This window comes from Heptranchias perlo, chromosome 30 (genome assembly GCF_035084215.1).
Source record: "Heptranchias perlo isolate sHepPer1 chromosome 30, sHepPer1.hap1, whole genome shotgun sequence".
Lineage (NCBI taxonomy): Eukaryota > Metazoa > Chordata > Chondrichthyes > Hexanchiformes > Hexanchidae > Heptranchias > Heptranchias perlo.
The window spans coordinates 8,750,303-8,765,055 of NC_090354.1; the positions used below are offsets into that span (position 1 = coordinate 8,750,303).

A 14,753-nucleotide genomic window follows, 5' to 3' on the forward strand; every position below is an offset into this window, starting at 1 on the left:
ATTAAGCATAACTACTACAATGAGGTCTCACCTCTTGGACAGGGAGAGACAACACAAGCTCTCTGCATTTCCACCAGTGACATTTTCCACCTAGTTTTCTTCTTTCCTTCAAAAGGTGGTAACCTATGCTGGATAATGGTTTCACTGACACCAGCAACTCTCCTTTATTTCACCCAAGTGGCCATGTATGAGCCCAGACAACAAGTGTTGGCAGGTTATTTGACCGAGTCTGATCCTGTCCTCACCTAACATTTATTTACATGCACACACACAAGCAGACATTTCCAGGAGTCATTAGACAGCAATCTGAAGTGGGAGCTCTAGCTGATTTTTCCTTCCCTCTAGCCCATGGACGCTAAGGCTAATTATAATGTCCCCGGGCTCTTCCCCTGGCTGAGACCAGCTAATTCTGCGAAGATGAGGTGCTACATCTTGTATTCTTTACGTTCTGTAAGCCTCAATCTAACACAAAACATGGTGCATTCACTCACTGAGCAAGCCTGCAGCGGAGACTGTATAAGTGTGTAATGTATTACAAAGGCACAGAACCAGCTAGGGTTATGCTCAATTTCAAACAGTGATTTAAAACAACCTCTCCCCCTTTACGATCCTTCTGCAACACACATCAGATTCTTGCCAGCAGGATAGGATAGTGATGTATTCCGAGATTCCGCAAAAATAAAGAAAAAGAACTAGTTGCAAATGTGATTACATTCATGTAAATTGTGTATGCTTCTGCCCCTCTGTGTGTGTGTGTGTGTGTGTGTGTGTGTGTGTGTGTGTGTGAGTGAGAGAGAGAGAGAGAGAGAGAGTGTGAGGAAGCTGCATCTCTCAGACGAGCATCCTGTCACGCTGGGAAAGTCCGTGGGTTATATTTTCCTCTGTTCACTATTTTTAGTAAAAACATTTGGTGAGTATAGACTGGAGAACAACATTCATAGCTACTTTTCCCAGTGAGGATAGCAAATGCAGGATAAAACACCCTCCCAGTGTCAGTCATTTGCTGTCGATACATAGGTGCTCTACGCAGGTGGGGACCACAGCCCTAAATTACAGCCCTAATTTCCATCATAAAACAAAAAGCCCAGAGCTAATAGTATTTAATATTTACTTAGAAGAAGCTAACCACATCCTCGTTAATCATCTCAACAATCAACTTGGTCCGCAGCCTGCAGGCTGGGGAGCGTTTGATTTCTATTCGGGGAACTTGTTCGTGCTTTTAGTTGGTAAAAGGAAAAGTGTGTCCTTCATAAATTTTCCATGAATGTACTCAAGATGGGACAACATTATCAGATTTATTTTTAAACTTACTGCAAAGTAATACTATGTATAGTTTTTTTTTTATCCTACTTAAGCCATTAGCTGTTACTGTCCCCTACTCCCCAGTGTCTCGAACTGACGGAGAGAGCTGCTTAAATGAGTGTGTGTGATTTCCAATGCAAAGACGATGTTGGCACTCGTTTTTCAGTGTGCCCCAGTTGCCAGAAGACCATTACCATGAAAGCCAATGTGTAAGTTTCATCTTCATGCAGATTTTTATGAAGTGTGGACTGTGGAATTGGTGTTTTAATGGATTTTTACAGCGGGACGTGTAGTCTCAGATCAAATTTTATTGTTGGCATTTCCCAACAGATTATGAAGCATGCTACCAATGAATGCTCGTAAAATTACTATTTTTCCTCATTTTCCACCAATTTCTCCCCTCCCTTTCTCCTAAAAGCACAGGTATTGTACGCCCTCTGGTAACTTGCCCAATTGCTATTCTTCTCCCCCATGTGCATGTGACATTTTGCGCGTGCAGCTGTTCAAATGTTAATCCAGGTGCGTAGAAATTGCCCCTCAATATCAACGAGCAGTTTCTAAAGCACCTGGATCCAACATTCCACATCAACTTTATGCAGCGATTCTGCAACACATAATACAGCACTAATTTACAGGACATTGTGGGTCTATCTAGTGCTGTTCATGAGGGTCTCCTTCCTTCAGGATCTGTTTGCTGTGCCAGGATTATAGCTATTGGCAAACAATGAGTCTTAGCTTGGCTCAGTTAGAAGCACCCTTGCCTCTCAGGCAGAAATTTGAGGGTGCAAGCTCCTCTTCAGGACTGACACTCCAGTGCAGGGTGTTTTCCTGGCTTACATTTCTCCATCAATAAAAAGCAGACAAACTGGTCATTCATCGCATTACTATTTATGGGGTCTAGCTGGTGGCGGCTGCCATATTTTCCTCCATAACAGCAGTTACTGTTCTTCACTCTATATGAAACACTTTGAGACATTTTTGAGAGATGTAATCAGGTGCTACATAAGCACAATTCTCTTTCTTACATAGAATTACATCCAATTTACAGCACAGAGAAAGGCCAGAAACTGGTCCATGTCAGTGTTTATACTCTACACGAGCCTCCTCCCACTCTAACTACTTCTTCCCACCCTGCTCCAATATCCCTCTATTCCTTTCTTCCTCATATATGCATCAAGCCTCCCTTTAAATGCATCAATACTGTTATAAATTGAATAGGCAATTGGTGAAGGACAGAATACTAGAGCCTGGTCTTTAGTTGCTTCCAAGCCTTTATTCACAGAGCTTTCCCTTAGACACACACCACACCCTAGATAAGCTCTCATATAAATGGATACAAGAGAGTCCCCAATTGACACACACCACCTGAATACAATTAGCACTAATTGATGTAAATCACATGATACAATTAACAAATACTATCTGCTTCAACTACTCCATTTGGCAGCGAATTTCACATTCTTAACAATCTCTGTGCGAAGAAATTCCTCATAAATCTTTATTTGGCCTGTTAGTGGCTATCTTATATTTATGCCCCCTGTTCTCGACTCACCCATAAATGGAAACAGTTTCTCCACATCCACCCAATCAAGCTCCTTCATAATTTTAAGGACCTCTATCAGGCCTCCTCTTAGTCCTCTCTTTTCCAGAGAAATGAACCCCAGCCTGCTCTATCCTTCCTGATAGTTGCATCCTCTCAATTCTGGTAACATCCTTGGATATCTTTTCTGCATTTTTTCCAGTGTTTCAATATCCTTTTTGTAGTACGGAGACCAAAACTGCACACAGCACTCTAAGTGTGGTCCAAGGTTCTACATAAGTTTAACATTATTCTTTTGTATTTTGTTTCTCTAGAAATGAACTCCAGTACTTTGTTTGTACTCCTTATGGCCTTATTAACCTGTGTTGCTACTTTTAACATCTATGTATCTGTATTCCCAGATCTCTTTGCTCCTCTACCCCATTTAGTTTCTAACCTCCGATGGAATAAGTGACCTCCTTATTCTACCTACCAATCTCACACCTCGCTATATTTAATTTAATTTTCCATTTATCCGCCCACTCTGCAATCCACTTTGTTTCTTCCTATATTTCAGTGCAGTCTTCCACATACTTAGCTATACCCCCCAATTTGATATTGTTCACAAACTCTGACACCATGGCCTCGATATTAACCTCCACACGGCAGGCGGGAGAGGGTCGGGTTGAAGATTTAAATATGTGGCACTCGACCCTGACCCGCCGGGCACGGGACCACCCTGGATAACGGGGCGTCCGACTGTCCTGTCATCGAGAGGCGGGGCGCTTAATTAACATATTAAGTGGAATTGGGAGCCTAATTTGCATGTTATTGTTGCTGCGCGGGTTTCCCAGGGTCGGGAAAATTGTCAGTGAAAGGGGCGGCGGGAGCTGCCGGCTCCACAATCTAAGTGCCTCTTTCAGCACTCCTTGTGGGCCAGGAGGAACAGGAATGCTCCCTCCAGACCCCTCAAGAAAGCCTTCGGCCTCCCACATTCCCGACTGCCGACCCGCCCCCGGCTCTCCTGATCGCGGGTCTCTCCCCCCTCCCGATCGGAGGCTTTTCCTCCCTCCCGATTGCCGGGGACCGTCCCCAAGGGTCACCAGCTGTGGCCTCCTGCCCGCCAGCTGGGCTGTCCATTTGGCCGGCTGCCGGGCGAGAGACGGACCTACAAAATGCTAATGAAGTTCTGCCGTTAAGTTTGGCAGCACCTCCGGCCTTGCCGGGTTCTTTGGTCATTTTCAGCCTCACCCGCAGACTCCCTGCTGCTCTGTAAATATTGGGGCCCACATCTCCAATTTCTGAGTCCAAATCGTTGAATGTATATAGTGAACAACAGTGGATCTAGCACAGATTGCTGTGGGATTTCACTTCCTACTTTCTGCCAGTCTGGGAAACTTCCCTTCACTCCTACCCTCCGTTTTATGTTTTGTAGCCATCTTTCAATCCATTTTGCTACCTGGTCCCTGACTCCATACGTCCTGACCTTTGTTATGAGTCTCTTTATGTGGCACCTTAGCAAAGGCCTTCTGAAAGTCCATGCAGACCACATCCACTGCATTATCCTTGTCTACTCACTCTGTTATTTCTTCAAAGAATTCAATAAGGTTGGTTAAACATGACCTTCCTTTTAGAAATCCAAGCTGATTATTTTTTATTATATTTTCCGTCTCTAGGTGTTTTGTTATCTGATCTTTTAGCAAAGACTCTAGTATCTTCCTTACCACTGACGTTAAGATAACTGGTTACCAACCCTCTTGCCAGTGGAAGCAGTTCCTCCTTATTTACTTTATCAAAACACCTCATAATTTTGAACACCTCTATTAAATCTCCCCTTAATCTTCTCTGCTCTAATGAGAACAATCCCAGCTTCTCCAGTCTCTCCACATAACTGAAGTGACTCATCCCTGGTATCATTCTGGTAAATCTCCTCTGCGCCCTCTCTAAGGCTTTTGCATATGCCTTTTTTTAAGATTAAATTTTATCCTCTCCTCTTTATTTATCCATGGCACCTCATTCCTGGCTACTTTGTTTTTTTTTTAGTGGAATATATTTCCCCTGAACTCTATTGATCTCTCCTTTAAATATTGCCCACCTATGTCAATATTTTTCTCCAGTTTAACTTCCTTAGCTCCATCCTCATTCCCTCATGGTTAGCTTTTTTTCCCATCTATTACTTTGGTCTTTTACTATCTACATCTCTCCCAATCATCATTGTGAACCTTAATATATTGTGGTCACTACTCCCTAGATGTTCTCCCACGTTTACTTCTCTTATCTGCAGTAAAATTAACAATGTTAATATTTATTAATGTACCAGATTATATTACAATATGCTGCAATTACTATTTGCAACTCTAGTGTTTCTCTCCCTCTTACCTCCACATATGAGGCAGATGGCACTAAGGAGCCCGGTCTCTGCATCGTCCATCTCCAGTGGTAGTAATTGATTGGCAAACGCAAAAACCAGATCAGTGAGAGGGCCAAAGCCTGCATTATGCATCTGTGTCCTGTTCAAGGTAAGGCCATCAGAAAATGTCATGGTATCCTGGTCAGGGGTGTACCTGGTACAGATTCGCAGAATCTAAGAAAACAATGAAACAACATAACATGAATGTATGCAGATTAGTCCTTCAGTACGATGACTAATACAGGTATACAGTCCACATACAACACTGGTATCAAATAGCCCATTCTGTTGCAACACATTGACCAGCAGAATAAATGTCTCTTCGACTGTATTGACAGGCACTGATCACTATTTTAGTGCTAATTTTCTCTCCTTCCCTCCCAAAAACTTAAGACTCCTCAACTCCTCACTGGGGTATGGTTCCATAGGTGCCTGTACCTTGTTGAAATGGTCATTCTTCATGTATGAGCAAAGATAATGAGTGTTTGCACATTATTTTTAAACCATGAAGGGCATTAAAGCCAAACCCGATCACCCAATATCGACGTGCACTTTTGGGGAAGGGATCATCGGAAAGCAATCAGGAGTACGGGCCTTAGTTGATTTCTCCCACTCTCTGGCCCAGGAACGAAGTGTAGCATCCTTAGCGCCACCCGGGCTGAGATTAGCTGAAGATAAATTCGATGGAAATTTAAACAAAGTCTCATGCAGATACCGAATGTCAGGTTTTTTTTAAAAACAGCCTTAGATGGAGTATCTCCTGCCTTTCTGTGCCAACACTATTCACAGAAGACTTGAAAAGATGCCAGGAGCCTTTTGGTTCTGCTGCTAAGGTTCAGTGGTGCAAGGCTGCTACACTGTCACAGGTACCAAGGGATGGGGGACCCTCTCAGTTCTGTCGATATGATCCAATGCCTGCAGTCTGTTAAGGGTGCATGTTAACACAACTTCTCGGTGTTGCTGTTGCTTGCTTTGACAATACTTGTGTAAAACCTAAATACAAGGGAAGAACACCCTGCGCTTAGTCTATTGTAACAGAGTTGACCCTTCTCTGTAAGTGTTTAATATGTATTGGCAACATTTCCCATTTCCATCATGCCGTCTCTCACCTGGATAAGCACTAAAGGAAGACCCTGGTGATTCCCCAATGACTCAGTTGTTAAAGGCAGTACTGAACCATATAGACTGGAACTTTCCAGGTACAATCCCTAGTCTTACTGAGCCAGCCAAGCAGTTGGGGTACTACAGCTGGATTCAGTTCCCCTGGGCTAGGGAGAGGAAAATCAGCCAGTGTTCCTGCTCCAGTTTGTTATCCAGTGATCATGTTATGAAAGGACTAGGCTTAACTGCAATGCCCCATTGCGGTCAAATAGCTGCTGACACAAACCGGCAAGTGTTACAAATGAAGAAAAGTCCAATTGATGAAGTACCAGACAGCTGGTGCCATGGAACAATGAATCAGTATCTTCTGGAGAGGAAAATAGAAATAAATTTGGAGGAAATAAATGATGAAACAGAGATACTGTACTCACCAAGATGTCTAGGCAGGCAGCTTTGAGGAGGGTAATTTGGTCAGCAATGGTTAGAGTGGTGAATCCAGGCAGATGTTTGGCAAACTCGACTGTCTTGATAATGCACTTAGTCGAGAGTTCGCTGAACTTATCCCAGAGATCAATGTCTAACGTTACTCGCTGCTCAGCGCTGTTATTCTGCAAAGGGAACAGTGTGGCATTATTACAGGAAAAGTGGAATACTCCATCATAATAATTTCCAAAATATCTGCACTTTTATTTTTTTGCACAGCAGAATCAAAACTAGATATTTAAGTATTTACATGAAACATAAGCCTGTCTTTTCCCTGCAATGAAAAGGTTGTGATTATTGTAGCACTCTTTCCCCTCTGACAAAAACTGCCACAAACAGGAAACTGGATACTGAAATCAATTTACACATTAGTGTAAGTTGTATCCTTTTCCATTGCCTCAGTTTGTGTTAGCACTCTTCCTTATTTACTCAACAATAGGCTGGAGCAGAGATTGCCATTGCAAGACTGGTCCATAAATGCTCCTGGTGTGGCTGGCAACAAATTGGAAGTCACATTCCCCACACTTGTACCTTCAAAACAACCAACAGAGAATGAGGTATGAGTAAATGATCAAAGGACCCAAGTTCCTTTGTAATGGAAAATGGAAGAATGCCTATTTTTCTCTGTAACTAAGGACTGGCTATTGAAATTGGGGGAATGGGCGATTTTAAAATGTGCAATCTTCAGGAATATGGTTTCATTAGCAGATTGTTTATTTTTTAAAAAAGGCATTCTGTTCATAAAAGAGATTGGCTGGGGGACAGTCATTGTTTATTTGGGTCATGACAGGACTTTGTCAAACGCATGGGTTTTTACAATCATTTTTGAATACATTTGTTTTAAATGAAAAATAAAAACATTAAATGAGCTGAAATGGGGAAAACTGTAAGCAGCATGTATTTTTCTGTTAATTAATGATATAAGGGCCACTGAATGGGCACATAAGTCCCCTTCTCAGTAACACATAAGGTGTAATCTTATGAATTCTTGTTCCTGGCACACTGCCTGATGGAAGCGCAGATCGCAAATTCTGTCATGGACGTCAGCAGACGTTGCATAACATTCCAGCTATTAGAATGGATGGAAAATCCTGTAGGACCTGTTGCCCTTGACGCTTGCATTTCTAAAATGCGTTCCAAGCACAACTTTGGAGAATGTACCCTATGATCTACATAATTAATTTGCTCCAAATTCTGGTGACGTCGGAGTTACGCACGGTTTAATTATCGTTTTTAGATCCGTGGTGAATGGGGCACAATATCTTTAGTTCATACATTAAAGAGTGATGAGAAAGTGCTCTGTGACTCTGAGCTCAAATGAGATCCTTTGTTTGCAACACACCCACTCTGCATGGCTGCATTATATAAAGCTACTCAAACGTCTTCTCCGTGGCTCAGTGGATAAATGCAGTGTGATACTGAGCCATATAGATGAGAGGGTTCCAGGTTCTATCCCCATCCCCAGTTAGTGCTGAGTCAGCTGATTTCAACTGGGCAGAAATGAATTTGGTTTAAACATCCCTGGGATATGGAGTGGGAAAAAAAATCAGCTGGGCTTCTTGCTCCTGACTGCTATCTAGTGACCTCTATTAGAAGTGTGCACAAGTGCATGTCGGGTGAGGACAGCTGTGAGGCCCTCTATAATGACCGCACAGGCTCCACATATGAAAATGGGTCACTTGGGGGAGGAAGTGAAGGATTGCCGGTGCCCAAGAACTGAAATCCTGCAAGAGTCAGCCCTTCAGGTATGGATGGGGAAAAAATTAGAATTTTTCTTTTAAATCACAATATCTGGAACTTTGTACAGGATCAGAAAGGAACAAACAGAGCCAATACCAAAAGGCATCTTTTCTAACAAATAGTCAATGACAATAGTGATAGTCACAATGATGGCTACTGTTTTTATCCTTTTGGCCACTTTCGGCATATGAAGGGTTACAGCACATTACTTTCAGATAGCTCCATCACAGTTACTTTCTCTTCCCCTAAAAACTCTTTGCTGTCACTTCTGCACTTGTACATGTGATCAAGGACAGAACAACCTTAATAGATGCCACATCGTTTAAAGATCAGTTTTAATGGAATGCTTGTTTCTGCTTGGTTTGGCAGTAACTGCGAGCAAGCAAAAAAACAAAGTGCTTAATGCAGCAGAGTTTCTTCCATGCATAAGACACTGACCTTCAAAACTGTCATCTTGGGATGACAGCCTAGGACAGAGGAATGGCGCGAGCAGGAGTGTAAAGCTAAAGAATGTAACATACGCTCGTTTGACACACAGGATTAAGGAATAAAATAAATGAGAACAGCTGCTGCCAAAGTATGAGATAATTATTACGGTTGAACCACACCAGATTATTTTGAACTAACCTGCCATAGAACATAGTATAGGTGCTTATAAAGACTTAGCATGTGATTTCTGACCTTCCTTCCTCTTTTATTCACAAGGCCGAGACAGCTTGGCTGCAAACTCATCTGTGAACGCTGTTAGAACAGTTTACTGTTACAATTCCTTCCAATTCGCTTCCCTTCTCTCTTGAAGGTAATGACTCTTTTGCCGGGATCAGGATCCACAGCACCAGCAGCCCTCCGGTGCCTCACACCATTCTTCATGTCTGAGCTGAGATAGCAAGTGTCAGTAGACTACTTGACCGTGAAGAGAATCACCGCCGAGCCTGAGCCGGAGCCTAATCCTGTTCCCTCTCGATATCTATATGAGCATTTTCCAGCTGGTTAGCAATCAAGAGTGGGAACCTTGGTTGACATCTCCCTCCCTAATCCAAGGGGGCATTGAAGAGAATTGCAGCACCTCAATTTCTGCTAATTCAACACAGACCAGACATAAAGCTTACTTCTGGTTTGTGTGGTGACTTCTGAGGGACCAGACAGTTTTCTTACTTCTGTACCAGTCTCACCACAGCCTGATTAAAAGGTCTGCCATGATGCAATGGCCCATTTAGTGACCCAGGCAAGAACTGGTGAATGTTTCCCAAGAGAGATGATAATAAAATCCCCCTCATGATTCAAACTTGCAGCTCAATGATGAAGAGGTTAATATTCTCCTACCAGACCTACTGCCCCTTCATCCTAAAAAAGTTCAGATTCCAATGTCTTCCATTTACATGTAGGTTGCAACATCAAGCACATGCTCTAGGGGATGGCACATACTACACATACACACAAAGGGTTGTGGAAATCTGGAACTCTCTCCCCCAAAAGGCTGCTGAGGCTGAGGGCCAACTGAAAATCTCAAAACTGAGATTGATAGATTTTTGTTAGGCAAGGCTATTAAGGGCTACGGAACCAAGGCGGGTAGATGGAATCAAGATACAGATCAGCCACGACCTAATTGAACGGCAGAACAGGCTCGAGGGGCTGAATGGCCTCCTCCTGCTCCTTTGTTCCTATATCTTTAATTTTTTTCTTTTCTCGTTAATTTTTTCCTCCTTTCCTGAAGGTATATACTCCTTGCCAGAGTGTGGCGCTGATTACCTTCCAGTACCTCAGCCAAGTTCACGAGTGAGCCTTCGCAGTGAGTTCCGGCAGGCTATTCAACAGTCGGGGTTAATTTTCCAGCAGAACTTATTTAATGGTGATGAAGAACAGGAATTTTTCTTGATTTTTCTCCTCCCTAACTCAGGGTGCTGTAATCCAATTGCAGCATCCTTACCACTGCCCCATCCAAGGTCAGCTATCTAGGCACAGACCAGTGATTGAACCAGGGACTTTCCAGGTCTGTGTGGCTCAACTACTCATTGGCTAAACTCATTGAGTCATTAAGGGTAGCAATATTTCTTTTAAATTCATACCGAGGGGACTGCATCAAAATGCCTTTAACAATTAACAACTTAATAAATACTGCAATAATTACCAGTGTTAAAATTAATTTCAACTTCTCCAATTCCCCATTACTATTGCATTAAAATACGGCCCTTGAGATTACACCATGGGCTTTTTAGCGTATGAATAATTAACACACTTGTCTGACATTTCTCTCTCTATTTTAGTGAAGATGTTAACCCATTTACTTTAAATGTACTTGAAACAGGTTAACGTCTCTGCTAAAATAGCGGTGAGACGAATTTCAGATTATAGATTAGTGTTTGCACATTGATATCCCATGGCATAATTTTGGGTGGTGATTTCTAAGAGACAAGTGGCATGTTCTAGCCCATCATGTTGACACATGACTGGTAAAACATTGATTAGCACCCTCAGTTAGCCATAGATCAGAACTTTGTCACGGTGGGGAAGATTCTAGTGAAGGCCATGCAGATCCTATGACAGGGAGAAAGGAAAATCAGTCATCAGTTTGGATTGGCACTTCTGGAGATCTTAGAAACCGCTGATACGGAAATCTAAGAAGCTGAATTGGTCTGCCTGTGATGGTCCAAATAATCATTATTTCAAAGAATGTTGAAAGGATTCAATTCTTGGCAGATCTGAATTTTAACCTAATAAGGGAAGGGAGTCTGCCTGTAAAATATATTTAATGTTGATATTTGAAGTAAAAGCTACTTACAAGTTATTCCTGTAAACTGCCTATTCTTTCTCAGTACTATCGCTCCTCCAAATGTTTATTGCACCAGTCACATTACAAACTCATTGTTCTTGGCTGCGTGAAATAATGAATGGTAAGGTTTATATTCCAGAAAAGTCCTTACTGGACTCTCCCTCCTCGGTCTGGAGCTTGTATTTGCACAGATGGATTTCTTACTTGTGCACATTCTGGCCCAAAACAAATAAGAACTACATGGAATTGTGATTTAACCCACCTGTCTGTTATTCATGTTATATTTGTAGAACTAGTCTAAATGCACTAGTTTTAGCTATATATGCAAAATGGATGCTAATAGTTGTGTACTTATTCATTTCCCATAACCCCTCTTTACTGGTCTTTTTTTCAACCATCAAGCCCTTCTGTAGCTGGCCACTACAAGGTGGGTGTGTAACAGCTTCACAGATTCTTCCGCTAATTCCTCCTTCTCCGTGATGTACTAGCTGTGAATGGGATCCTGTCATGTGGAATTTCTAGACATGGACCCCTTTCTTACCCTCCTTTTCCTACCAATTATCTCCCCTCCCTTCAAGGCGTTGATTCCATGTTAGGTTGCGGCTCCATGGGTGCCAGTCACTCTCTTGTACCTCACCAAAGTGGCCATTTGTCTTGTGTGACCATTGACAGTCAGGGGATGGGGGGCATATTCCACTTGGATGTCCTGCCTCACATTATGTTTCATTGGTCTTAAAAACCTGTGAAAAGGTTCAACTAATGCACTTGATTTTAAATATACACCATGATACTAATGTTTGTCTTCAATGCAGCAGCTGTGGTACTTACAGTAACAGAATATAACACAATATTTGCTGTAGTATATTTGCCACTGGATCTAGTCAGTATGTTTAACATTGGCACTAACAGTAATACATCTGATACTCTTGTCTACACTAGGGTTATTAATACTGGTACTTACAGTAGTTTATTGAGTGCAGTGTCTAAGTAGCATATTTAACACTGGTACTTACATTAGTGTATTTAGTGCAGTATCCAAGTAATATATTTAACACCGGTACTTACAGTAGTGTATTTAGTGCAGCATCTAAGTAGTGTGTTTAACACTGGTACTTACAGTAGTTAATTAGTGCAGTATGTGTAACACTGATACTTACAGTAGTGTATTTGCCAAGCTGACACAGTGCTGGGAAGGTTTCCTGATGGGCTTTGCGGACTTTCTCTATTAGATCCTCAGTCTCGGGTGTGATTGTGTAGCTTTCTGAACACTCCTGCTTGGGGATCTCTTTCTTCTTCTTGTTCCTGTCATTTCGCACAGCTGGGAAGTGGCAGAAAAAGAAAGACAAATAGCTGTTGGTAAAGGAGCCAGGATTTCCGCATTCAGGATTTTGAGTTCTTGTTGGCGTATTAAAAATGTTGGTTACACTTTAGTCAGACACTCTCAATTAATTTAGCTTCAGAACACAGCTCTTGAACTTGCACCCCCTAGTGGCTAGTGATAGAGCAGTGATACAGCACCCTGGGATTAGGTCACCCTAATGTTAGACAATGGAGTGCCAAATGAGAGATTTACATGAGAAAGAAAAACAAGGCTGAGGAAAGAAATATTAATAATTTAGAGTAACAATGAGTGTGAAGTTAACAACTGAACTGCGACACTCCAGGACAAGAGATACTGAATGCAAAACCCGGATCACATACACAACTGTGAAATTTATTTGCTTAAAGACCACAAAGCTTCTCGTGCCATTTCTACATTATTGCTTGGGGCTCTGGGAGAATAGAATTCGATCGGAGACCCATGACCAAAGGCAGAGGAAAATGGACAGGATCATGGAATTCAATTCTGAAAGCACCAGCAAGAATCCCAAGTAATAAAAACAGAACTTGACTTATTTGCTATTGTAAAACAACGGCACTGCCCATAAGTTGGGAATGCCATTAACCCATTTATCCTTGGAGTTTACCATCAGGCTTGTTGGATGCTCATGCTGCGCATAGGCTCTTGAGTTGCGCTGCCTTGGGACACACAAAAACTTTGGGCCTAGGGTGCCGCTGGAGGCACAGAGTTCACATCCCTTACACTTAAACATACGCCCTCGGTGGCAGGAATATTACTTGGATGCTGCCAAGAGTATACGACTAAAGTAAAAGCACAATTAATTCACAAGGGCAGTCAATGGGAGGCCAGGAATGGGGCATTACAATGAAGCAGGGCGCCTGGTCCGACGCCTAATTATTATTATAACTGAAAAACGACAGCCAGAACCCAAAGCTGCGCAGCACGATTCACAAAGGAATGAGCTCATTACTAAACTATTAGACTGCGCATATAATCACTCATGTCTGCTGTGTGAATTCAATAACAGGGAGGAAAAAAAAAAGAGAACGGAAAATTTAGGAAGAGAAAATTGCAGCTGCACCATGTCGTCAATCATTGCAAAGATCAAATTAAATTGACCGATAACGAGCACAGCCTGATCTTATATCTTCAAGGGTATAACTCTACAGAGAGATCTATCATCTTGTACTAATACGGTAATTCCTCTTAAGCAAATAACCTCTTTGCCATATCATTTTTTTTTGCTCCTCAGAGACAGAGTGTTGCTCGGTCTGGGCATGTTTAGATTTTAGCTGGCTTGTCTGGAGCTGAATTTTGCTAGCCAAATGTCCCAACCTTTCAAAGGGCATCCAGCTTCGTTAAACTTAGCTAAAAGGTCAGGAAGAAAATAAGTACATTCCAGACATAAAGTTATTGTCATTTCACTAATCTGGCAACTTGGAAGAAGTGACAATAAAGTGACAGGAGCACGTACATCAAGAGGCATTACCCCATGCCATCAGGAGTACTCCTTTCACGCAAAAAAAAACCCCGACTGAAATATAAACCTATGCCATTCGGTTGGATAAACACGATCATGAGCACTTAGCCTGTACTGGACCCCCACCCCATAATACGAACATACCTCTTGGCTCAATGCCTCTCATGCCCCAATGATATTGTGCATCTTGCACTTTCCTGCTATACTATCACAAATAGGGCTGCCACCAGCTCATTCTTGTGTCACTTGGTCCAGCTTTTGGCCGGCAATTTATAAGCTATAAACTAGACACTGTGGGCTGCATTTTCCTTTCCTGGCTCAAACAAGGCCAGCAGTATAGGAAGGGGCATGGCCTAAGTTGGGGATTCCCAGGGCAGGTGTTCCCATGTCTTGGATTGATGGGAAATTGGGGGGCCAGTACACTAAGAAAGGGCAGGTATAACCATGATCCGGAGACGTGGAACCTAACTTGGGAGTTTAGTCTTAGGATTTGACTTGGACCCCCAAAGATTTGTGAACGGTACAAGTTTCTTTTTCCCCCTAGCAAAGGGGGCCGATGGACCACTAAGGGGATGTTTCTGGGGAGGGGGTCCCTGGAAGCCACCA

At 42.5% G+C, this 14,753-nt stretch overlaps 2 protein-coding genes across 11 annotated transcripts in view; one reads left to right on the forward strand and one right to left on the reverse strand.

Moving 5' to 3' along the window:
- LOC137299880 (gap junction delta-3 protein-like) overlaps positions 1 to 14,753 on the forward strand; it is a 115,410-nt gene that overhangs the window by 38,118 nt on the left and 62,539 nt on the right. The gene's annotated exons all lie outside the window — the stretch shown is intronic.
- raraa (retinoic acid receptor, alpha a) overlaps positions 1 to 14,753 on the reverse strand; it is a 484,346-nt gene that overhangs the window by 15,820 nt on the left and 453,773 nt on the right. For all 10 annotated transcript variants that reach the window (XM_067968843.1, XM_067968840.1, XM_067968839.1 and 7 more), the window contains 3 exons: positions 12,483 to 12,643; positions 6,764 to 6,940; positions 5,201 to 5,405 (listed from right to left, as the gene is read on the reverse strand). In XM_067968843.1, coding sequence (XP_067824944.1) covers positions 5,201 to 5,405; positions 6,764 to 6,940; positions 12,483 to 12,643 — 543 coding nt within the window. The remainder of the gene's footprint in view (positions 1 to 5,200; positions 5,406 to 6,763; positions 6,941 to 12,482; positions 12,644 to 14,753) is intronic.